At 32.6% G+C, this 23136-nt stretch overlaps 8 protein-coding genes across 10 annotated transcripts; 5 read left to right on the top strand and 3 right to left on the bottom strand.

The window, feature by feature from the left end:
- The first annotated feature begins 253 nt into the window (after positions 1-253).
- LOC128385382 (ATP synthase lipid-binding protein, mitochondrial-like) lies at positions 254-1586 on the top strand. The gene is made up of 2 exons (XM_053344238.1): positions 254-479; positions 906-1586. Exons 1-2 carry the CDS (start codon positions 435-437, stop codon positions 1302-1304), a joined length of 444 nt encoding a protein of 147 aa, XP_053200213.1. The 5' UTR covers positions 254-434; the 3' UTR covers positions 1305-1586.
- A 320-nt stretch (positions 1587-1906) lies between these two features.
- On the bottom strand, positions 1907-6119 carry LOC128385548 (uncharacterized). The gene is made up of 5 exons (XM_053344420.1): positions 5547-6119; positions 4541-5328; positions 4348-4466; positions 2989-3064; positions 1907-2752 (listed from the first exon to the last, which is right to left on the bottom strand). The coding sequence occupies exons 1-5, from the start codon at positions 6092-6094 to the stop codon at positions 2115-2117; spliced, it is 2169 nt and encodes a 722-aa protein (XP_053200395.1). The 5' UTR covers positions 6095-6119; the 3' UTR covers positions 1907-2114.
- On the top strand, positions 3325-4255 carry LOC128398252 (probable ribosome biogenesis protein RLP24). Its single transcript, XM_053344237.1, has 2 exons — positions 3325-3518; positions 3648-4255. The coding sequence occupies exons 1-2, from the start codon at positions 3438-3440 to the stop codon at positions 4128-4130; spliced, it is 564 nt and encodes a 187-aa protein (XP_053200212.1). The 5' UTR covers positions 3325-3437; the 3' UTR covers positions 4131-4255.
- Positions 4166-5406, bottom strand: LOC128398250 (mitochondrial mRNA pseudouridine synthase RPUSD3-like). The gene is made up of 2 exons (XM_053359082.1): positions 4541-5406; positions 4166-4466 (listed from the first exon to the last, which is right to left on the bottom strand). Exons 1-2 carry the CDS (start codon positions 5334-5336, stop codon positions 4192-4194), a joined length of 1071 nt encoding a protein of 356 aa, XP_053215057.1. The 5' UTR covers positions 5337-5406; the 3' UTR covers positions 4166-4191.
- Positions 6120-6363: 244 nt separating the features above from the next.
- LOC128398242 (cubilin-like) lies at positions 6364-10474 on the top strand. 2 transcript variants are annotated; one of them, XM_053359070.1, is made up of 11 exons: positions 6364-6816; positions 6881-6972; positions 7100-7308; positions 7750-7957; positions 8037-8245; positions 8325-8655; positions 8730-9352; positions 9418-9585; positions 9656-9785; positions 9852-10036; positions 10103-10474. In XM_053359070.1, the coding sequence occupies exons 1-11, from the start codon at positions 6649-6651 to the stop codon at positions 10321-10323; spliced, it is 2544 nt and encodes an 847-aa protein (XP_053215045.1). In that variant the 5' UTR covers positions 6364-6648; the 3' UTR covers positions 10324-10474. The 2 variants fall into 2 exon arrangements, with proteins under 2 accessions (XP_053215045.1, XP_053215046.1); XM_053359071.1 differs by lacking the exons at positions 6364-6816; positions 6881-6972 and having other exon boundaries at positions 7138-7308; positions 7750-7910.
- Positions 10475-10937: 463 nt separating this feature from the next.
- Positions 10938-15267, top strand: LOC128398243 (uncharacterized). 2 transcript variants are annotated; one of them, XM_053359073.1, is made up of 9 exons: positions 10938-11226; positions 11336-11396; positions 11766-11848; positions 12252-12384; positions 12493-13878; positions 13964-14191; positions 14274-14397; positions 14482-14583; positions 14665-15267. In XM_053359073.1, exons 1-9 carry the CDS (start codon positions 11111-11113, stop codon positions 14958-14960), a joined length of 2529 nt encoding a protein of 842 aa, XP_053215048.1. In that variant the 5' UTR covers positions 10938-11110; the 3' UTR covers positions 14961-15267. The 2 variants fall into 2 exon arrangements, with proteins under 2 accessions (XP_053215048.1, XP_053215047.1); XM_053359072.1 differs by having other exon boundaries at positions 10943-11226; positions 14271-14397.
- Positions 15268-15462: 195 nt separating this feature from the next.
- Positions 15463-18241, top strand: LOC128398249 (protein arginine N-methyltransferase 1-like). The gene is made up of 6 exons (XM_053359080.1): positions 15463-16223; positions 16373-16585; positions 16676-16763; positions 16857-17123; positions 17202-17323; positions 17417-18241. The coding sequence occupies exons 1-6, from the start codon at positions 15879-15881 to the stop codon at positions 17501-17503; spliced, it is 1122 nt and encodes a 373-aa protein (XP_053215055.1). The 5' UTR covers positions 15463-15878; the 3' UTR covers positions 17504-18241.
- A 673-nt stretch (positions 18242-18914) lies between these two features.
- Positions 18915-22091, bottom strand: LOC128398245 (E3 ubiquitin-protein ligase makorin-2-like). The gene is made up of 2 exons (XM_053359076.1): positions 20308-22091; positions 18915-19738 (listed from the first exon to the last, which is right to left on the bottom strand). The coding sequence occupies exons 1-2, from the start codon at positions 21880-21882 to the stop codon at positions 19574-19576; spliced, it is 1740 nt and encodes a 579-aa protein (XP_053215051.1). The 5' UTR covers positions 21883-22091; the 3' UTR covers positions 18915-19573.
- Positions 22092-23136: the final 1045 nt, after the last annotated feature.

The raw sequence follows: 23136 nt of genomic DNA, 5'->3' as shown, positions 1-23136 counted from the left end.
CTCGGAGCATTTATCTTCCTCTTTCCATCTTCTGCTCTCACTCAGAGAATGATGATACAAGTTTACAGTCGATTGTAACATTTTATGCTGCTCATTCAGCTCCATCTTTGGGAATTCATTGATTTGGTTGTGAGAGAAACTCAATTTCATTCATTCGGGTTTCTCCTGATTAGTAGGATTTCCATTCGGTAGATGGAGCCAGTGACCAATTCGCATAATATATAATAAGAAACTGTAACTGGATGAGAGTCATTGAGTTAACCTTGTGGCTTGTCTGGTATTTCTGGTTACTACTTGTGTCTCTCCTCTACCCCGGTGTGTGTTGATTAGATTTCTTTCTGTCCTTAAGGTTAAATCTAATTTTTAATTTCTCTCCTTATTTGTTAATTGTTAACTTAATCAAAAGGTTAATTTACTCAATTTAATTAGTAAAAATGGTTTTCCTTTGTGCAGCACCTTCACTTCTCTCCAGAGCAATGGTAAGTTTTAACAAATTCCAATTCTCATTCAATATTCTATTCTCTTAGTCTTTCTGGCCTTTCTATTTTTCCTTTCCTTTCTTTTTTCTCCTTTCTCCGTGTTCCTTTTTTTTCTCTATATTTGTCTCTTTTTTTGTTTTTATGATCTTTTCCATGATGATGGCCTTTTGGTGTTGTTTTATTATTTTTATTTTAATTCGTTGGTCCAATTTATCTTCTCATTTATTCTATTTGTTATCTTTTCCTTCAATGACCTTTTCCTATTCTGGGGTGACCTCTCTTTTTCTTTAATCCACCTTGTTTCTTTTTTTTTCCTCTATACTTTTTTCTTTCTATCTTGATAATCTCAATTTTTCCCCTCTTATCTCTAATTATACTTGTCTTTCTCTTTCTCTTTCTCTCCATGTTTTTTTATTTTATTTTCAGGTTATGTCTGCTAACCGAGGTATGGTTCGACCCTTAAGCTCCATCATCAGTGGTAGCTCTAGTTTCAGCAGTCCAGTTCAGATGAAGCAAGAGATGAAACCAATGCAAACTCTTTCATCCCTTCCTGCTCTTTCTGCAATCAGACCAATTCACACTAGTTCAATCCGAAATGACATTGACTCCGCCGCCAAGTTCATTGGTGCTGGAGCTGCCACCGTTGGTGTTGCTGGATCAGGAGCTGGTATTGGTTCAGTCTTCGGTAGTTTAATCATTGGTTACGCTCGTAATCCATCTCTCAAGGCACAACTTTTCCAATATGCTATCCTTGGTTTCGCCCTTTCCGAGGCTATGGGTCTTTTCTGTCTTATGATGGCCTTTTTGATTCTTTTCGCTTTTTAAGTTATTTACTCTCCTCAACCAGAAAAATTAAATACAACCTCTAGCCGATATAACCCAATTTACCATCACCATCTTATTATTTTAGGGTTTACACACCAACAATTAAGTTTAAATCAAAAAAAGAAACTCAAAACCCAGGCCCTTTTCTCTCTCTCTCTCAATCTCTCTCTCTTAAAATCAAGGATAAAACATAAAATATGGAAAAATGAGAGTAACTAAAAGTAGAGTAAAAAATAAATTGAAGTTGACAATTAACCAATAATAAAACCAATTGGAAATTTATTCATTTTTTTTTCGGTTCCTTTGTCATCATTGATTATCAATCGAAGAGCAAAAAAATGATGAAGGTGAAAGAGAGAAAAAGGTAAGAAAACAAAATATTGGAACAAAAGAGTAATTAAAACAAAGAAAATAAATTGTAAGGAGAAAATTAATTTGAACTGATAATCAATCTGAAAGGAAAAGAAATTAAACCTTCGTTCAATTCATCACAGGGTTAATTTTGTTAAATCTTTTTTTTTGTTCTTCTCGTTTGTTGATTGGATTATTGTTCCTTTTGATTGTTAATTAAGGGCTTTTAATGAGGATGATTAATGTTCATCTTCTCTCATTTCTCTTGGATCTTTAATGGTGTTGATGTGACTTTAATTAGAAGATATGATTTGTTTGATGTTATTGTTTATCTCTGGTTTTTTCTTCTTCTCTTGATGCATCATGATGATAATCAAATTTACGATTTTTTTTACACAATTAGATTTATTTTGTTGTTGTTGTTGATTTGATGTTCCTAGTGATGTGTTTTTTTGATTGTTATTGGACATTTTGATGGTTTCCCTTTCTAACCCATTCGACAAAACTATCCAATAGAACAGGCCAAGCTCCTTCTTCGTCGTAATTAGACAAATCATCCTTAATGAGACAGATAAAGTCCAATAAAAGATTCCATGTATCTCGACTTATTGACCTTTGGTAATGATTTTTAAGATAATAAGACCATAAAGGTAATAATCTAAAGGGAACTATTCCAATAGGTACTTGACTATTAGATGACCTAGAAAGGTTACCACTTGGACCGGCGTTTGTGGTTGATGGAAAGGGATCCGAGTTAAAGAAAATATTCCAATAGGCCAGAGCAATTTCCAAGTCTAAACTTTTCTGACCCTCATTCTTGGCATAATTAAAGGTAAAATAGTAAAGATCCTTAAATTTGGAGACATCTTTCCTCAATTCTTTCTCAAGAGCCATCAACCGTTGACTTAATTTCTCCACATTATCTGCTCCACAATCTATTAGACCCGTGAAAAATTCATCTCGTGTGAACATACATTGTTCCTTAGCTTTACATTTCCAGGCGAATATTAATACTTTAACATCAGCCGGTTCTAATTGTAATTCTTGTAAAAATTTAATTATTCCATCTGAGGTAATTTTATCTGAGTCATGTGGATCTGTGGGGAGAAGAGAAAAAGGAGAGAAGAAGAAAAAAAGAACAAATTAATCTCGTGCTGATTAGTGTAAGTAAAAGTATAGTGAAAAACAAACAATCGTGCTAATTATTTTTTCTACACCATTGATTCTGTTTTGTTACCAATCGGCAAATGATTTGACCTTGTTTCTTTTTCTCAAAAAGAAAAAAAAGAAAAGAAAACCTAAAGAAAATCATATTCAACTTATGGTTACTTACCTCGGTATTTAACATACCACATATCCAATTTCTTTTTGTCATTACTATGAAGTGGTGGTCGAGATCTTGGTGGGGCCTAAAGAGAATAAGCAAAATTATACCATTTCATTAGAAGAATTTAGAATTAAAATAATAAATCGAGATAAGAAATTGAAATTTACCATTTTTTACTTGATAAGATGAAAGAATGAACAATAATAACAGAAAAAGAGAAATAGAATTGTAAATAGTTGAAACTCTACCCAACAGACGTCGCTTTATTTTCGAATTTTTGTTAATCCAACCAGGAGATGGAGCCACAAGAAGAGAACATGGTTTTGTATAGAAAAGTCAATTTTCTGTCTTTTAACATTTTATTTTGGTTTAAATTAGATTTTAATTGTTGATCATTATTGTTGATTAATTTAACCTTCGACCTGTTGTTTATTTGAGTTTTTTTCCTTCACATTATGAGGGTTGAACGTTGTTATTTCTGTTCTTCTCCTGTCTATCCAGGGCATGGAATTCAATTCGTTAGGAATGATTGTAAGGTAAGTTGTTTCTTTTTCCATTCTCTCTCTTTCACGTGGTTCTTTCTCTTTTGTAATGATTTAAATTCTCTTTTTAATTTTGTTGGTGAATTTTATCTTTATCTTTTTCTTTCTTTTATTGGATTATAGCTTTTTCGATTTTGTAGGAGTAAATGTAGGCGACGATTTAATCAGAAAAAGAATCCTAGGAAAACCAAATGGACAAAAGCTTATCGAAAAGCTGCTGGAAAGGAGCTTGTTAATGATCCAGCATTTGAATTTGAAAAGAGACGAGACACTCCAATGAAATATAATCGTGAATTATGGTTAAAGACTATTGATGCCATGAAAAGGGTTACAGAGATACGAAGGAGAAGGGAATCTGAATTTATCATGAAACGTCTTCGAAAGGCAAATGCTATTGAAAAGGAAAGAGATATCAAAGAGGTTAAACGAGATCTCGCCCTCATCAAATCTCCTGCTGCTGGAATGAAAAGGGAGAGAAGGAAAGAGAAAAGTAAAGTTATTGTTCGATTTGAAGATGAAATGGAAGATGAAAGTGAGAATAGTCAAGAAGAGGAAGAAATGGCTGTTGAAAGCGACGAAGAGGAAATGGTCACCATTAGTGTTTAATATGGACGGAAAGGAAAAGATGAGACAATGTGTAATTTATAATTTGGAAACAATTACTATTTTATTGATATTTTGTTGTCAAAAGTTTGTTCATTGTCCAATTAAAGTGTTTTGGATAAGTATAATTTTCTATGGTTAAATCGGTATTTTTTGTATAATTTGTCAATGATAATTTGACTTGATGTATCATTAACGGAATTGATTTGTTTTTGGGTACGTCTAAAATTTTTCGTATTCCATTAGTTAAACTTTCTTCTCGTGGTTTCATATTTGCTGCTCTGAGGGAATATGGTACACCTAAAATATGACCAACTCGACGTGAAAATCTTGAATCACCTGGAAAATAATAATGGAAAATGGTTAGTCTTATTTAGAAACGAATTGATTTTTAATTGAAACAAATAACTTACCCAATATATAGCAAGCTCTACTTGCTAAATAACATCTGACGAAATGATAATTGGTTCGATTACAACTTATCTCGACTAAGGCCACATTTAAACTCGAATTGTAGTCCAATACTTTGAGAATTGCCTTTATTCTTCTGATTTCATCTCGCCTGCGTATTTGTGATTTGCTTAAATTGTAGATTATCTCTGGTTCTTTCTGTTTGGTGTTTTCATTTACACAAATCTCTTGAATGGCAACAATTTCCTCAACAATTGGTTCTTTCATCATCGGTGGGCCGTGGGTTAAACAATGGAAGGTGAATACTTGATCTTTGGCCATTTTTCCTCTTAGATACGCATCTTTAGTACGTTTTGAGCCCTTGGAAGACTTGGCCAGCACAATAATACCACTGACTATACGATTTTCAGTGATACATATTGACAGATCAGGAGTATTCAATTTTTCTGAAAGAGTCTCCAAAGCGTCAGCAATACAATATCTGGGATCACCAAAAATATTTGGTTCAATTTTATCGGGAAGGTTTGACTTATCATATGGATTGTAGATACCAACTCCAAATGGTTTGGCAATTGCAATAATATCATTATCAGAATATAAGGTTTGACTTAATAGATGGTCAACAAATTGTTCCAATCGATTCCAAGGATAAATATTTTGATAAACATGATGGTTAGGGAAAGTTGAGGATGATGATTGTGACTCTTTTTGATGAGCAGAGAAAACTGGTTGTTGATGAAGGTATTTTACACATAATCGAAACTGAGGGAAAAATAACTTCGCTTGATTGCTGAACATATTTGTAGGTGGAAGACAATTGAAATATTTACACAATATAATAAATAGGGTAAACAGTAAGAGAATTGAAGAGAAGAGAAAATTTTATAGACTTTGTTTTCTTCACGTGTGTTGAACAGCTCAGCTGGTGAGTGGAGAGAAAACAAAAATGAAGAGTAACCGAGAAGATTAAAAACCCGCGATGTTCATTATGTACAATTTTTGTCTCACTTTGAATTTCTGTGTCTTTTTTTAAATTTTTCTTCGGAGGGCCAATGTTTTTGAACGAAGCTTCTCCACTTTCGTTCTTTCATTTGTTTTTCTTTTCTCATGGCCAAAAATTTTAGACTTTCCTCCTCATAAACAAGACGTTTACTCCAAGGTGGTGAAAATTTATCTTTCTCCTGAGATGAAGTATAATCAGTATACGATGAATAAGATGAATACGTTTGTGAACAGGTAGACGTATATGATGAACATGTTTGTGAACCAGTGGACGCATATGAAATTTTTCGTTCCTGAGATTGTTGCGTACTATCAACAAAAATAACATCATTATCATTTTCATCACCAAGAATAATATAACCATCATCATTATCATTCTCTTCCTTAATAAGTCCACCAGTCAAACAATTAATATCACTTGAATCGTCATCAAATTGTCCCTCCACACTATTCAATAAATGATTCGTCACACTTTCAATCACTTGACGATCTTCATCAAATTGAATCTCATCTTCAATACAATCGATCTCATAAATATCGTTGCTATTATTCATCCTTTTGGCTCACAGCAAATAGTTGAACAAACAAATAATTCTAATATAACAATAAAAAAAACTAAACTTTAAAAAAATCAACAAAAACAACTAATCAAAAAGAAGAACGAAAAAAATCACAATTAACCGAAAAGAGAATGAAAATTAAATTCGAATTCGAATTCGAACTTTTCTAATTTTCTATTCTCTTTGATCGGTAACTCCATCTGTCGATTTTCTTTGTTACTTTTTGCAAGGAAAAGAAGAAAAAATTTTTCTTCTCTTCTTGTTTCTTTTAAATGGAAAAACGAAAGAAAAAAAGACAGAGAAGAGAAAGGAAAGAAAATCGAAACAAAATCGAGATCGAAATGTTCTAATACTTTGTAGCTTGGAGTCACCATTGGATCTTCAGTATGGATACATTGTCTTCTCGGTGTTTCCATTATTTTGTCTACAATTTAACTCTAAAAGTGAATATGTTTATGTGCCCAAAGGAGTCAAGTTGAAGAATCTAAAATGAAAGATTTAACTTGACTAGAGAATAATTTGATTTAATTGTTCAAGTGAAGTGATTAATGAGAAGAGATAATTGTGTAATCATGATTAGAAGAATAATTTTTATTTCCATCTTTATTTCTTTCTCCATGGTAACCAAAGGATGTGATCAGATGATAATAAGTAATCCTGATGCTCCAAAAAATGGAACCTTTATATCACCAACTATAGAGAATAATCAAAATCACGTAAGTTAATTAGTTTAAGAAATTTTCTATAACAATTTAAATTGATTATTCTCTTTGAAAATAGACTCGATCATGTACTTATACATTTATTGCTTCGGAAAATGAACGGATTCATGTGAAATTTAATCACTTTGATCTACGTGGTTCTCCCCCAGAGTAAGTATTTTATTTTTCTATAGAAATGTAAACATTGTGATTAGTTTATTTCTTTTTATCTTTTCCATTGATTTATCGTTAATTTGATTTATTTTCTCTCCTTTTTCTTTCAATTTTTCTTTTCTAGCTGTAACCATGAATATTTGGATGTTTACACCGAATCAGAGGATCCTAATCAAGATTTAATTGTTACACCATTTAGTGGTAGATATTGTGGTCGGTCGGTTCCTCGAGATCGGGTTTCTCTTTATCAAACCTTAGTATTGAGCTTTCACACAGACAAACCTTTGTCTAATCAAAATATCTTTAATGGAACATATGAATTTATTGATGCAAGTAAGTCACAAATTATAATTAACATTAACCTGTCATTAACTTGACATGTACATCTAAATTTATTTACATCTATTGTATTGCTCCGTCTTCATCTTTTCCTGTCATATCTCAATGGAGAAACATTATTTTAAGGATAATTATTTGAATTAATTAGCAAATTGTTAATTGTCAGGTGAAATTAAGAGATGTCAGAAGGAAACAATGAAAAAAAAAGAAAGAAATTAAAATGAGAGCAAGTGATGCAGACAATGAGGATGTGTTGATGAGAGGGAGAAAATCCCAATTAGAAATCTTGTCAAGAGCTTATTTTCTCATTAATTAGAATTTCTTTTGGAACTTTTTTCCTCCTATTCATCATTATGTAAATTAAGAGTGTTTTGATTGGAAAGATTTCTAATTCTTTTTGTCTATTTTTCACCTCTCTTTCTCTCTCCCTTTCAGCACCTTTCATTGCTGGTACTCCAGCACCTCGAGAGATTTGTAGTTACACTATTTTTAGTGACAAAAAACGAGAGGGTCAATTTTTATCCCCAACTTATCCTGGAGTTTATCCCAAAAATCTTAAATGCCAATATCAATTTTTCGGACGCAAAGGTCAACGGGTACGAGTCGAATTCATGGACTTTGATCTACTCTATGGTGGACCTCAGTATGTGTTTCACACAGTTGATCAAATTTTATTCTATCTATTAATCTTTATTTTTGTTTTGCTTTTTTCCTCTTGACAGTTGTCCATTTGATCAAATCCATGTTTACGATGGTAGCAGTAAAGATGACCCTTTAATTGGTACTTATTGTGGACAAAAACGAAATTTAGTTTTATATTCATCGGGTGAAAATCTTATGGTCACATTTACTACTTTACCTCGGAGTGCAGCTCATGAGAATCGAGGTTTTATCGGGTGGTTTGAATTCTCTGAACGATTCGTCAATTTAGGTTGGTTATCGAAAATTTTCACATTCTTAATTTGAATTTCTTAAAATAATCAGAGTTAATTATTGCATCCAATCTTTAGGTTTTATTGGTAAAAACGATGGAGAGCATATTCGTGGTACAGAATGTGACCAGAAGATATTATCTCGAAAAGAAAATAATGGAACAATTTATTCACCAAATTATCCATTCCTTTATCATTCCAATATAATTTGTAAATATCACATTTACGGAATCCAAGATGAACAACATTTAGAAAAGATTAGACTTGAATTCGAAAAATTTGAGATCCCAATTGTTAAAGAAAAGTTAAAAGTAAACGGAGCTCTTTCAATTCCACTTAGTGGCTCTATTGGAATCAGTGATTCGATTAATTTAATGGGTGCAATAGATGATACTGAAGCAATTAATGAGTAAGTTTGGATAAATGTGAATTCCTAATTTCGCAAGAATAACTATTTAATTTACTCTTCCATAATCTCTTTAGATGTGGTGATGCAAATGTCCGTGTCTATACAACATCTGAATCAATGGAAGAACCTGATTATGTTTTTTGTGGAACTGACAAATTACCTTCTCCTGTTGAATCAGATGGACCTACTTTAATTGTTGTCTTTAGTTCGGGTCTTACACAGGGTCAAGGTTTCAAGGGACGTTATACTTTCCTTCCCGACTATCGCATACCCGGAACTCCTGAACCTCCCGGATGTAAATTTAAATATTCTAGTGAATCAATTAAAAAGGGAGTCTTCAATTCACCTCGACATCCAAGTAGTTACCCACCGATAACCCATTGTGAATATTGGTTCATTGGTTTACCAGGGGAACAAATTGAAATAACATTTGTTGAGTTTAACATGAAAAAAAATAGTGACCTAATTTTGGGTTATGATGCTGCCTGCCAAGAAGATTATCTTGAAATGTATGAAATACATTTATCGGGACGAGAACAAAAAATCGGCCGATATTGTGTCTATTCCGCTCCAGGTCCCTATGTTACTCCAATCGGTGTTACCATGTTAAAAGTTGTCATGAAAACCGACGGAACTGATACATCAAGTGGATTCTTGGCCAATTATCATTTCATTCCTAGAAAGAAAATTAAATCAGGTAATTTAATATCGAAAGAAAACTTTATTCCCTCTAATCTGATTGAACTTTTTCTCCCCTACCAGATTGTGGAGGTAACATAACGGGCTCATTATTTGGTTACATTAAAAGTCCAGGTTATCCTGAAAAATACCGACCACAGAAATTAAACTGCAATTGGTTTATTACTGTTAAACCAAATCATAAAATACTTCTCACTTTTCTTAATTTAATTATCGAAGGCTCAATGAAAGGTAAGTTCTGAGTATATAAATGGTATAAAAAAATTAAAATCTTATTTCAATCATCTCTAAACGAAATTAGAACGAGGTTGTCCAACTGCAGTTCTCAGAGTTTGGTCCGATTTAAATAGATCACCAATGGAACTATGTGGTGTTGGCTTGGAAAATGATACTCAAGATGTAATTTCAACAACAAATATCATCAAAATATCGTGAGTGATTTTGAATATTTATCAAGATTATTATTTACATTTTCTTCTTATTCTAATCTTAAACAGTTTTCTAATCACTGATACTGCTGTTGGAGCTCGAGGATTTGAAGCTGTTTGGTCCGAGATTAAAGATGACGGGACAAGTTGCGATGCCCTCCAATGTCCAAAAAGTGGTTACTGTGTATCTAATGATATGAAATGCAATGGAGCTCCTAATTGTGGCTTTTACGATCAAATCGACGAAGATAATTGTAAGTCCAATTAAACATTTAAAAAACATCATTCTAACCTTTAGCATCTCTTCATCTTTCTCTCAGGTATTAGAGTGACCGAAGTGAACAAATTAATGATGGTTGCGATGATTACGGTTGGAACAATTTTATTTTTGATCATCATATGCTCACTATGCCATCGAAAACGGAAAAGGCGTCAAAGCTCCGACACAATTAGCGGTCAATTTGATGTTCCAAGGCCAAAGCAACATCACGACCTTCAACCAACCGCAATTCCACCTTATCTTCATGTCGACAGTGTCTAATTATCTTGTATTTATCTAGTAAATTGTTATAATTAGACAAGACGAGAAACCAAAAATCAAACTACAAAACAATTTGCCAAATCAAACAAAATTGCAATAATCAATCCAGTCTTCAAAAATTAAACCAAAAAAACTCATTAATCAAATTAAATTGTTAAAATTGTCCATCTTTTAAATTACAATTTTCTCAAGATGATTAAACCAAAATCAACAGAATCGGTTAAAGATTTCAAGCCAATATTGATTCTTACTCTTCGGTCAATTGATCAACACTACTTGTAATTATTATTTATCTCTTGTTAATTTAGTCATTCATCAAATTGTGAAGAGTTTAAATCAATTAATTGTTGACCTTATGAGAGGAAAAAATTGGCAGAAACAATTTACAAACAATTAAGAAACCAAAGTAAATGTTAAACTAGAATTTTTTTTCTCTCTCCATTTTGTTTACATTAAATATGGAAAACTGATCATCTCGAGTTAATAGATTTTCCAAGATAATTAACAGATAAGAATTAAATTGTTTTCCATTTTAGAATCAATTTAATTAACTGGAATCACATTTAAAGAACCATTTTGTTTATTTCTTTTCTCTTGTTCACTTGGTTTTCTATTCTCTTTGTAGAACAAAAAATAAATTCTATTCTCTTTTCCAATATTCTTGAAGCTTCTTCGCATTCACTTTGTTAGTGTTTCTCTTTGAGTGAACATCACTTTTCTTTTTTCTCTTTGTTTTTCTTTATTCGTTAAGTTAATTAGTCTTCTAATTCTTTATAATTCTCTAATCATGGATCTTGACGGTTCCGAAATTTTCGATGGTTTTGATCCGATGGGTGAAGATTATGTGAAAACATTGAATAGTAACTATTTCGGTGGTCCAGGATTCGCCATACCTGATGTACAGTAAGTAGAAGCTTTTCTAATCCAATTGATTATTTTCTCTTCTTCATGTGATTGTATTAATTTATTTTTCTTTTGTTCTCCTTTTGATTGGAAAATTAAATTCACACAGAAACGGTACTAAGCCTCCTCTTCATATCCTTGTTGAAAACATACCAGAGGATTTAAAAAGGGTAAGTTACTGATGGATTAACTTAATTGTCTTATTACATCATTTGAATTGTCTTTCTTTTTAAACTCTTTCGGTCTCTCTCTCTCTCTCTCTCTCTCTCTTTGCTCCTTACTTCTAACTTTGTTTATCTCCCTCTAACACAGTAATTGGTTTAATTTAAAATTAACCATGACAATTACCTTATTTAAACCATCAACCGATTAACAGCTTTACATCATTCAACTGACGATCACTTGCCCATCTTAATCAGCGTCTTAACATCTCTTTCACTTTCTCTCTGTCTCTTTCTGTTTAAATGATCGTTTTTTCATTTTCTTTAATCATTTCATCACTAATTCTCTTTTCTATAACATTGTCTTCCATCTAACAGGAAGGTCTCATTCGCGCTTTTAAATTAGTTAACGTGTTTCCGATCACTTGCAAGCTCCTACCATCGAAAGGTTTAAACAAAGCGTAAGTACATTATAAGAATTATTAAAAAACAAAATCTCTTCCCTCCATTTTGAATCTATTTCTATTCTTCTTTTCTTTCCTATCCCTCCATTTTAATTAAACGGCCATTTTTATTGTCTTTTTCATCATAATCTTATTTTGAGATTATTATATCTGTCGTATTTATCTATTGGAATATTTTCTTTATCGCTCTTATGCAAAGTCTATCTTCTCTTGAATTCGTTTTGTAGAATTTAAAAGCTTTTCCACAAGTGGTCTTTGTTTCTCTTATCTCATTTATTCTCTTCTTCTTCTTCTTTCCTTGTGTCCACTTTCACTTCTTATTAGTTGTTCTCATTTGAGATTTTTTACTCTTACATGTCAAGTTAATTCTCATATTTTCTTACCTTTATAAATGTTATAGCATTTTACAAGTCAGATCGATAACTGACGCTACTACTGCGATTCAAGCTTTAAACAACCGACCACCGTTGCACTTGCGAGTTACACTTGCTGCTGACGAAGAAGATTTTGAAAATAAAAAAGATCTAATACAGGTAAGATTAAATTCTCTTCTATTTTCTTCAGGTGATATAATTTTATCTATTGTCATTATTTTCTTTACTTTTTATTTGAAATTGTGTGTGTTCTTTGACTTTTAAAAGCGTGAACAACGTGCGGAACTTGCTAAACACTTGCGAGCTTTGGCCAGACCACTTAACAAAATGGGAGAATTAGTCAATAATCTTTGTGCTGTTGAGAATTTGTTTAAAATTCTTTCTACTCGAGATGAAATGTGTCAAGTTTGTACGGCTGAACCTCTAATTCGACATGTTCACTTTATTGCATCAGAGGAAATTGTTATCGATCCTTTCCAAGATTTACCTCAAAGTTTTTCTGTTGCCTGTTCTTATTGCTGTACCAAGGATGGGAAATTTGTTGTCTGCTCAAGATGTCAAACTACCTCTTACTGTGGACTACGATGTCAATCTTTAGATTGGCTTTCTCATCGTAAAAAATGTTCCCCTCAGTCAAATCTTTCTAATGGAGATTCTCATTTATCTGATGAATCCAATATTATCACCAAACTTACCACTATCAAGAAGCAACCTTTATCTCCAAAGGTTGAGGTTGCCCCTAAAGTAACCAAAGTGGAAGAAAAGGTCCAAACTAAACCAATCCCTTCTAACCCACCCAAATCTGAGATAAAACAAGAGGTTAAACCAACGGAAAGTTATGAAGTCAAGAAAGCTGAAGTCAAAGAATATCATAAAGCAAAAGTCCCAGAGGTTTCACCTCCAGCTAAACTACCATCTCCTCAAAAAGTAATCCAGAGAACTATCTATTCTGATAACAATGTGGGACGAATCATTAATCCGGCGAATTTCATCCAAGAACCCAACAAAATTATTACACCCAGAATCAAAATCTCCTTGAACAATGAAGTTAACCACATCAGGGAAACAAAACTTGAATTTAACACTATTACCGAGGTAGTTTTCTCTTTCTGTTACAATCCATCAGACTTTTTTGTTCAAAGAGCTGTGGACACACCCGAAGCCGAAGCTATTACAGAAAAGCTTTTTGAAATCTGTCAAAAAGCTAATGAATGGCCTGATGCTAATAAACTCAAACCTGGTAACTATTGTGCTGCCCGTTTTGACCATGATGGATATTGGTACCGAGCTAAAGTTCTAGGATTCAAAAACAACATGGTCGAAGTTAAATTTATTGACTACGGTAATCGAGATATTGTTAATTTTGAAGCTTTACGACCTTTACCTCCTGAGATGGTTGCGATTCCCGCCCTGGCAGTTAACTGTGCGTTAAAATTCGTTAAGCCACTTTTCGAAAGCGGTTGGAATAGGGAAGCTTCTAAATTTTTTGAAGATCAAATTGCTGATGAAGCTGAAATTCCATATAATAATTGTAAGGTTTACAACGAGTTTGATGGTGTTCATCAAGTCGAGCTTATCAGTGAAAATGGTGAAAAACTTAATGACTTATTGGTACAAAAAGGATTAGCCAAGGGTTATGAAGAAATTCGAAAGGTATTTATTTTACACTCTTAGTTAATCAATTTACAAGTTTCTCTAATATTTGTCACACATTTTGACCCCTTTAATTTACAATTAGCCTCTCCCACCTCGTATTCGTCGTAATCCTGACCTTAGCACATCACCTCCCGAGATCGGAAAAACCCATGGAGGATCAGAAGCCCATAATGAAAACAAAATGGGAAATGGCTTCAATAAACCTAAACCTGATGATATTGAGCCAGTTCGAGTTAAACCAAGTCCAATTGAAGTTTCGCCACCACGACCCAAACCAGTTGAAGATATATCTCCAGGAGAAGCTTATAAGGTTTGTTGAGCGTTTTTCCTTCCTCAAAGTAAATTGGCATTTAAAATTTATTTTTTTTAAAATTCCTTCCAATTACTAGAAGAGTTTACAAAAAACACCAGCCAGCTTTTATCATCTCTATAGTATGGGATCAATCAAAGAAGACGAAGCTGTTTTGTTGTACAATGATGTTGATGATCCATCAATTGTTTTTCTTTTGGGAAACAGTAAGTCAATTATCAATGATGTAATCTTTTGATTACATTGCTAATGTTTTTGATTGTTTATTTTGTTTATATTTAATTTTCTAGATGATTCAATGTTGAAGCTTTGTGCTGAACTCGGTACTATTGAAGAAAGAGGTGTTCATATTGAGCCGAAACCTGGTTTACTTGCTGTAGCACCAGCCGATGGTAAGTCTTTAATATTCAATCCCAATGAACTTTACTGAAATCATGGTTAATTTTATTTCGATTTTCTATTCTTATCACTAGATGGTGATTTTTACCGAGTCGTTGTCATGGAAGTTGACGGTGATAAGTGTCGCGTCTTTTACTTGGACTTTGGTAATACAGACTGGGTTAAAAATGCTGAAATACTCAAGTTACCTAGTAAAATTAATTTGGAAAAGATTCCAGCTCAAGGAATAAGATGTCGAATTGACAATATGGACAAAATTGAGAATTTCGAGACAAGATTAGCTGATCGAATTGGCAGAGGAACTCCAGCTGACATTAAAGTTGTTAGAAAAATCTCAGACCACGAATACGCCATCGAGCTAACTCTTTAAAACCCCGGACAATTTCAACTAAATAATTTAGACATAAAATTTCATATCAAAAAACTTATAACCCATCGAAAACTCAAAACTTTCCTTCCAAACAAAAAATCCATCAGATATGCATTTTTCTTTTTCACTTTCTCTCATTTTCAGATTCTTTTTTTCATTTAAATTTCAAACAAAACCAATTCATATTGTCCAAATCAAAACAAACTAAACATTCAAAAAACTGTCACAATGACTTAGAGCCATTTTGTTATTACATTTGCTCTCAATGATTCAAATAAAACGACCCCCTTTCCATTTCCCTTCAAAATTTCCAAAATCCACTAAATTATTTAATTAAAGCATCAGAAAAAACTAAAGACCATCAAAAAGAATAAAAAAAAAACTAATCAACAAACGAATCTTAAAAAATCAATTGTTCGAATTAGAGAAAATCAATTTTATCGAATCTTCAAGTTAACTTTTATTCTTTTAATTATTATAAGATCCCTGAAGAAAACGAGAGAACCAAAGGGAAACATGCTGTTTGTTGTTCTTTAAAGAGAATCATTTGTTTCTATTGTTAAGTTAATCAACAATTAACCGGCTTTCTAATTTAATCTAATTGTTTGAACCGTTAATGTCATTTACTAATCTATTTGCCCTTTAATCAGCCGGTTCTCTGGCCGAACTCTAAATTTTCCTTTGTCCCTTTTTGTTTCAATTTCTTCTCTGTGTCTCTATTGTCTGCTTGTGATCCAATCTTTTTCTTTCTCTCTGTTAATCCGTTTGTTTTTCTCTTTCTCTCTCTGTAATATTTAATTCATTTCTTTGTTGTCTATTTGTCTTTGTTCCTCTCATCTTTGTCTTCCTCTTTAACATCGCTGATTGATACTTTTTATCCAAGTTTATTGAGAAAGTTGTTCTACTGTTTCTTGTACTATGGAATCCGCTCAGATTGACAATGCTGTTACCAATCATGCCAATGGAGGTGATACCGACGGTAAAGATCTTTGTGAAGCCGAAGTGTTGATCCTTGATGATAACAATGAAATCGTTAATAAAGCTCCTGATGAAATGACCAGTAAAGATTATTATTTTGACAGTTACGCTCATTTTGGAATTCACGAGGAAATGTTGAAAGATGAGGTTCGAACTGTTACTTATAAAAACTCTATGCTCCATAACAAGCACCTTTTCAAGGGTAAAATTGTTCTTGATATTGGCTGTGGTACCGGTATATTATCCATGTTTGCTGCCAAGGCGGGGGCCGCAAAAGTCATCGGTGTAAGTATTGATTCGAGTATGATCTCAATGGTTAATCTGCCACACTTTAGTTAAAAAGTGCCATTTAAATGGTTCCATCGTATAGACAAAAGGTTCTAACGTGCTTAGAGGCTGAATTTTACTCATGAATGTTTTATTCTATTCCACAGATCGAATGCTCTGGTATTGTTAATCTTGCTGAACGTGTAATTAAGGATAACGGTTTCGACGATAGAATTACAATAGTCAAGGGAAAAGTTGAAGAGGTTGAGCTTCCAGAGGGCATTGATAAAGTCGATATTATCATCTCAGAATGGATGGGCTATTGTCTTTTCTATGAGTCAATGTTGGACACTGTTATTTATGCTCGTGATAAATGGCTGGTAAGTTGAAAGCATTTCGTTGTAGAAAAGGAAATTCATCCAAATTTCCGTTCTCACATTTATAATCCATTTTATCTTTCAATCTTTCAGAAAAAAGATGGTTTCATGTTCCCAGATCGTGCAACACTTTACATTACTGCTATTGAAGATAGACAATATAAGGAGGATAAGATTAATTGTAAGTGAAATTACATTGAATTAAGTTTAATTTAGAAAAAGACTAATGAGAATTTGTACCAATAATAATACTCCCTATTTGTTTAACTTGCAGGGTGGGAAGATGTATATGGATTCAACATGAGCTGTATAAGAGAAGTTGCTCTTAAAGAACCTTTAGTCGATGTTGTTGACCCTAAACAAACTGTTACTTCCTATTGTCTTCTTAAAGAAGTTGATCTCTACACCGTTCGACCCGAAGATCTAAGTTTCAAAACTCCGTTTACTCTTGTGATGAAAAGAGATGATTATATTCAGGCTTTTGTAACTTTTTTCTCAGTCCAATTCACTAAATGCCACAAGCCCACTGGTTTTACAACTTGTAAGTTGATTTAATTACCTTCCATTGATGATAAATCACCTTTAAAACTAATTTTATCTTTACAACTATCATTTTCAGCACCGGATGCAGCTTATACTCACTGGAAACAAACTGTTTTCTACATTGATCAATCACTTACCTGCAACAAAAATGAACAGATTCATGGTACTTTTTCAATGAAACCCAACAAGAATAATAAGGTAAATGCGAATTTCAGTTTACTTTTACCTTCTTTTTCCTTCAAAAAAGAAAATGTTCTAATCTCATTATTTGTTTACATCTTTTCTTTACAGAGAGATCTAGATTTTGAAATATTAGTCGACTTCCATGGGCAACATAGTGAAATTAACGACCAATTATACACCTACAAGATGCGGTAATCAATTGGATAAAATCTCGTTGTATCATTGGATTATATCACCGTTTATTCTTGGTTTATATCAGCAGAAAAAAATCCGGATGTTTCTTTGTCTTTCTTTTCTTTTTCTCCTATTCTTTATTATTAACTTTTTGCCTCATTCTATTCTTCCATTTCATCCATTTTTTTCTGATCCATTGACCACCTCTCTCTCTCTCTCTTTCTCTCTCAAGTTTCAAACCAAAAGACACACTCACACACCGTCACCCATAACATCCCTTTCTATTTTCATCAAATTTTTCTTCCTCTTGCTCAGTATACACACAAATTACAATTATTTTCTCAACCTATCCAAGATTAACTTAAAAGTTGCATCAACCAAATGGATTAATGAGAAAATAATTTCACTCCTTCAACCAAACAAAATAATATCACCAAGAATTCATATTTTTTTCCTCTCACAACTGATCAACTATCCAAACTGAGGAAATCAAATCAAAAAGTTTCCCGCCACAGACTAGAAGATGATCATATTGATTCATTTTTCTTGTCTTGTCATTTTTTTTTCTTCAACCTTTACTTTCTTATCACCTTTCCCATCTCTCTCTCTCTCTCTCCTCTCCCTCTCTCTCTCTTTATCACTCTCTCACCTGTCTCATTGATGTACCATCTAATTGAAACAAATCAGTTTCACGTAAACAAACAAAAAATGGTGCATAATTAAACTCAAATGATTTGCTCACAAAGCACTAAATCAAAATTGTCAACATTATCATGAGCACACATAAAACTAACACTAAATTAGAAAATTAAATCATTCAATTGATTTAAATTAATGTTAACAATTATAAACCGGTAATTCCTTCAACAGATTATTCATTTAATTATCTTTGCGAGACAAAAATTGTCCATTCGTCCAACTGATTGTTATTAATCATCGAAAACTATTTATCTTGTTACTAATTAAAATCTCAAGTAACTTAACCATTTAAATTGTTTTCCTTAATCACTTTCTGTTTACCAATTAAAAGCTCAGCTGATCCAGTCGACCGATAACAACTAATCGGCTTAATTGTTCAGCTTGAGTATCTAATTAAGTCAAGTCAACACGTCACCGTTTCTATTTTATTCCTAACAATTAACTCTTAAAAACAATTAGCAATTTGATTGTTCCCATTATTGTGTTGACTTAATCAGTGTAAATTAATTCAAGTCTCTTACACTCAATCTCTTTAATATGATTAATCTTAATCACTTATCAATATTTAGCTTGTTGTTTATCGTTCATTGATTGTTTTTCGAGTTAAAATAATAACAATTCATTGAGATAATAATTGAAACTATTAATTGTGATCAAGAGAAAGGAAAGTGATTTAAGATTAGTGATTTGTCTTGAATTTTTTTCGTTTTAATTGATTGAAAGATTGTGAAGCTTATAAATTGTTTTCTCTAATTTATTTTTCCAAATGTATTTTAAACTGTTGTTACTTAATTGTTATTTGAAAGTAATCAAGTCAAGTCTTGTGAAGGGAACATTAATTAAACACACAATTCTATGATGTGTAAGAAGAAAAAATTAAAATAATTGATTAAGGAAAAAGTAATACAACTGACAAACAATAGAATTGGAATCAAGAGTGTGTGTGTGTGTTTTGTTCAATTGTGTTAGCGGTGACTTTTCATTTCTCCATTTCAATAGCTATTATTTAACATTAATAGTTAATTAATTGTAATAAGAATTCACATTGTAAGTATAATCAATTGATTGGTGGATTAAAATTTAGATGTTGATCAGGAAAAAGAAAATTGAATCTCTGTAAACTAACATTGGATTTGATGGTGTGAGAAAAGGGATAAGGTAATAAAGGCAAATTAATAACATTTGATTTCAATTTTTTGTTTTCAACAGGAGATTTTTTCTTTAAGGAGGAAGATTGAATTGAACCCAGAATGATTAGTTGATTATAATTGTTCTGGTGTAAAGAGAAAGAGAAAGAGAGAGAGGGGAAGGATAAACAGAGAGAAAGAAAGAGATGAGAATTTAAATTGGTAAATTTAAGAGAAAGGAAAAGGATTAACCAGGTATCGACAATTAAGGAAAATCAGCAAATGAACCCCATTCGGACTCATCTTCGGTGTCCGAGAAAACGAATGAGCTTAAAAGCTCTTGATCAGCTGTATCTAGAAGTTCCAAATAGTCTAAGGTCAGTAGTCGATTATCTTGACGAAATTCAAGATAATTCCAAAGAAGCATATTCTAAATGAGAAAATGAAGGAAAGAAAAAAAAGAGAATTAATTTGCTGATCAATTATGATATGGAAATAAATAATCTTAATGATGATGATGATGATGATGATAGAGACCCAACATTTAAAATCTATACTATCAATTAAGAAGGAAAAGAAACCAAAGAAAGAGAACAGAATAAATCACCAAGAGAGAAAAATGATGATTGAAGAGAAAAAAGGATGAAAGATGATGAGAAGAACAGAGAAAGAGAGAGAGAGAGAAAGAAAGAGAAAAGAGGAAACATCATGAAACATGAAACATAAAATGAATATTGAACTTCCGTTGATTGCGTTGATAGATTTTTGAGTTTACTTGACGCGACGCTTTTCATGTTCAACTGCGTTGATAAGCTAATTATAAGTACATTTTATAGAGAAAGACAATTAACATCAATCAAGAGCTTTCGCTATCTACGTGTTTGTTTTAAAAGAAAGAGAACACAACAAAACGTAACATTCGGTCAATACCAATACAAGGACGAAAGGAAGAAGAAGAAGAATGGAGAAAGAAAAAAAATAAAAGAAATGAGAACTTACCCTGAAATTAGATGATTCTGACTCATTGTTGCTTCTTCTCCTTGATGTTGGGGGAGGCATGTCAACCTTTCTTCCATCTGGGTAGGCATGAAGGTAGAAACAAGCTCCAGCAAAGGGACATGTTCCTTGGCCTTGATTGAAATGTTTACAAGGTTTTTGACTTAGGGCTTTCTTGTAATTGGTTATTAACCTGTCTTTCTCTTCACCACTGTCATACCAATACTGACTGGGTATAACAAATGCAGAAAATATCCGGCACTCGGGGCAGGATCGGATTGTCTTTTTGTCCAATTGTTCCGTTTGTCTCCATTTACGAATGCAGGTTAGACAAAAGACGTGGTCACATTTCTCTAATATACCAAAACGCCTTTCAACCGGTAATTCCTTGTCCATGATAATGTCCATACAAATTCCACAAGCTTTATCATTACTTCGTTGGATAGCGAAAGCTTGTTCCATTTCTCTCTCGTGTTCCTTGATACATTCTTCTCGATGGAAATCCCTTTGATCAGTATTGTACGGATGAAGACATAGGCAATTACAAAAATCGCATAGATCACCATGTAGGTAGGTACAATTTTCATGGGGACAATGATCAGAGACTCTGGCAAAGGGGCACAAAGGGAGAGATCGTCTGTCTTGTTGGTTTTGGGAATCACTGTTGATGGGAGTTATCTGTAAGGGTGAACTCCAAGCACCCAATTTGTTACCTTGGCTTGAAGTGTTATTTATTTTATTATTATTGTTACTGGTTGTTGTTGTTGTTGTTGTTGTTGTTGATTTGGTGTTTGAAGTTGTTGAATTTGTTAGCGTGCTATTTGAAGGATTAGCTGATGAATTTGAAATGGACAAGGCAGATGAGGAAGCTGAGCATAAAGAGGAAATATTGCTGAGAAATTTTTTATTACCAGTACCACTACTACTACTACCGATACCATTACCGATGACGACACCACCACCTCCACCACCACTAGAAGAGCTACAATTTAATTCACTAATAGTGGGTACATTAAATTTGATATGGTCAGAAGAAGAAGAAGAAGAAGAAGAAGAAGATGAAGATGATGATGATGAAGATGATGAAGAAGATTTCGATGATAAAGATGTTGTTGATTGAGGTGATGAACTATGATGGTTATGGTTGTTATTGTTTGTTGTTGTACAATTATTATTATTATTATTATTATTATTTGAAGGAGTAGAGTTTGTGTCTGAATTGTTACTATAATCTTGAAGGCCTAGCAGGGTAATTGCATCAATATGAAGGAAGCGACATTCATTACCAGAGAAACATTGTTTAGATAGATTGAAATAGCAAACATCATCAGGTACACGAATCGATCGACTTTCATGGGAGAAAGAACAATCTGAGGCAAATTTACAATAACCACGGGAATGGAAGGGACAATATAATCCTTTTAAAGATTCACGTAAATTGATTCGATTACCACCACCACCACCACTACCATTACTACCATTAACACCAACAGAAACACCACCACCACCACTGCTACTGTTGTTATTATTAGAATTACTATTATTGTGGTGAGAAGATGAATTTAGGGTGAGAGCCATGATTTTCTCCTTGTGTGGGGATTTAATTTCTTCGTATTGGTTTCAATTAATTCTTCAAGAGAAGTTGAAGACAAATGGTGAAATCAGCGAATAAACAAAAATAAACAAATCAACTAAACTAATAATAATCAACTTCAAACAATTAAAATGAAATAAAAACACATATCAACTGATTCCATACCAACAACAACAAGATTAAAATCTTAACCTAAAGGCTTTTAAGCTCTTGCGGTTACACGGTAATTGGATTAGCGGAATAAGAACAATTTTCGGTTATCATACATCATCATTTCCAATGGAAAAGAGAACATGCAACGCCACCTATTGGAATTAATTGGAACTTGGATTCTTTTAGAAATTGAATCATTTAAATCGTTTAATTTGTGTGATCAGTTGATTAAAGAGAATATAAAATTGATTTTAATTGTTTAGATGAAATGTGTGAATTTTGAGTATTTAAATAAGAGAGATTTAGATTAGTTTGGTTGGTAGAAAATCGGAAATTTTTTTCTTCTTCTCGGTTATCCGGTTTTTCGCCCGATTCCGGAATTTGAATACTCCCTTTTAAAGAGAGGAAAAGCTTTTAACTCGGTTATCAGTTTGTTTTTCCTTTTAGATACAAAAAGCGATCAAAGTTTAACATTATCGTCAATGGGGATTATTTGTATCTCGACAATTGATTCAGATATTTGATAGAATACAACTGATGACTCATCAAAAGATTTGAAAAAAATTCCAACGATTTTAACTCCACCTGTTTTCTTTCAAAGAACTAAATTTTCACCGCCAAAGTTAAACTTATTTTCTCCAAAAGTTTTAATAACTTTTTCATTTGGAGTTTTGAGAAAACTTTTTCACTCATCAAACAAATTGAAGATTAACTTGAACAGTTTAATTGAAGTTTAATTGATCAAAAGTTTATCATTATTTACAATCAATTCGTTGATAAGGAATTGAGAAAAAAATATCAATTCAATTAGAATTACAATCAAGGGAAGATCAGAGGAAAAGTTTATTCGTTGGAAAATCATTTTTGGTTAATTGTTCAATCAACTAGAATTTGTAAATTGATTTTATTTGATTAACAGATTCACTATCAAATAGATGGCATTAGTTGATTAAATTTCTGTTGAGGGTTAGCCCCTTAATCCAGAATCTAAATTGTTGGTTCCCTTTTCTTACTCCGCCTCAGGATATAAACCTGTCTTTAAGGAAGATGATTAAGAAAGAGAAAAAGAAAGGTAATATGATGAT

This window comes from Panonychus citri, unplaced genomic scaffold, assembly GCF_014898815.1.
Source record: "Panonychus citri isolate SS breed McGregor unplaced genomic scaffold, ASM1489881v1 Contig00049, whole genome shotgun sequence".
In the NCBI taxonomy this organism is placed as follows: Eukaryota; Metazoa; Arthropoda; class Arachnida; order Trombidiformes; family Tetranychidae; genus Panonychus; species Panonychus citri.
Note: the sequence above shows the minus strand (reverse complement) of the source record. Positions and strands in the feature narration are given on the sequence as shown.

Coding starts and splice junctions, on each gene's coding strand:
- LOC128385382 (XM_053344238.1), top strand. CDS start 435: ATGGTTTTCCTTTGTGCAGCACCTTCACTTCTCTCCAGAGCAATG. Junction 480..905: donor CACTTCTCTCCAGAGCAATG/GTAAGTTTTAAC, acceptor TTTTATTTTCAG/GTTATGTCTGCTAACCGAGG.
- LOC128398252 (XM_053344237.1), top strand. CDS start 3,438: ATGAGGGTTGAACGTTGTTATTTCTGTTCTTCTCCTGTCTATCCAGGG. Junction 3,519..3,647: donor TCGTTAGGAATGATTGTAAG/GTAAGTTGTTTC, acceptor ATTGGATTATAG/CTTTTTCGATTTTGTAGGAG.
- LOC128398250 (XM_053359082.1), bottom strand. CDS start 5,336: ATGTTCAGCAATCAAGCGAAGTTATTTTTCCCTCAGTTTCGATTATGT. Junction 4,467..4,540: donor TAGAGCTTGCTATATATTGG/GTAAGTTATTTG, acceptor ATTATTTTCCAG/GTGATTCAAGATTTTCACGT.
- LOC128385548 (XM_053344420.1), bottom strand. CDS start 6,094: ATGAATAATAGCAACGATATTTATGAGATCGATTGTATTGAAGATGAG. Junction 3,065..4,347: donor GAATACGAAAAATTTTAGAC/GTACCCAAAAAC, acceptor TATTCTCTTTAG/GCCCCACCAAGATCTCGACC. Junction 2,753..2,988: donor GTGGTATGTTAAATACCGAG/GTAAGTAACCAT, acceptor TTCTCCCCACAG/ATCCACATGACTCAGATAAA.
- LOC128398242 (XM_053359070.1), top strand. CDS start 6,649: ATGAGAAGAGATAATTGTGTAATCATGATTAGAAGAATAATTTTTATT. Junction 6,973..7,099: donor CTACGTGGTTCTCCCCCAGA/GTAAGTATTTTA, acceptor TTTCTTTTCTAG/CTGTAACCATGAATATTTGG. Junction 9,353..9,417: donor TAGAAAGAAAATTAAATCAG/GTAATTTAATAT, acceptor CTCCCCTACCAG/ATTGTGGAGGTAACATAACG.
- LOC128398243 (XM_053359072.1), top strand. CDS start 11,111: ATGGATCTTGACGGTTCCGAAATTTTCGATGGTTTTGATCCGATGGGT. Junction 11,227..11,335: donor TTCGCCATACCTGATGTACA/GTAAGTAGAAGC, acceptor AAATTCACACAG/AAACGGTACTAAGCCTCCTC. Junction 14,192..14,270: donor CTCCAGGAGAAGCTTATAAG/GTTTGTTGAGCG, acceptor TCCAATTACTAG/AAGAGTTTACAAAAAACACC.
- LOC128398249 (XM_053359080.1), top strand. CDS start 15,879: ATGGAATCCGCTCAGATTGACAATGCTGTTACCAATCATGCCAATGGA. Junction 16,586..16,675: donor ATGCTCGTGATAAATGGCTG/GTAAGTTGAAAG, acceptor TCAATCTTTCAG/AAAAAAGATGGTTTCATGTT. Junction 17,124..17,201: donor GCCCACTGGTTTTACAACTT/GTAAGTTGATTT, acceptor TATCATTTTCAG/CACCGGATGCAGCTTATACT.
- LOC128398245 (XM_053359076.1), bottom strand. CDS start 21,882: ATGGCTCTCACCCTAAATTCATCTTCTCACCACAATAATAGTAATTCT. Junction 19,739..20,307: donor CAGAATCATCTAATTTCAGG/GTAAGTTCTCAT, acceptor TTTCTCATTTAG/AATATGCTTCTTTGGAATTA.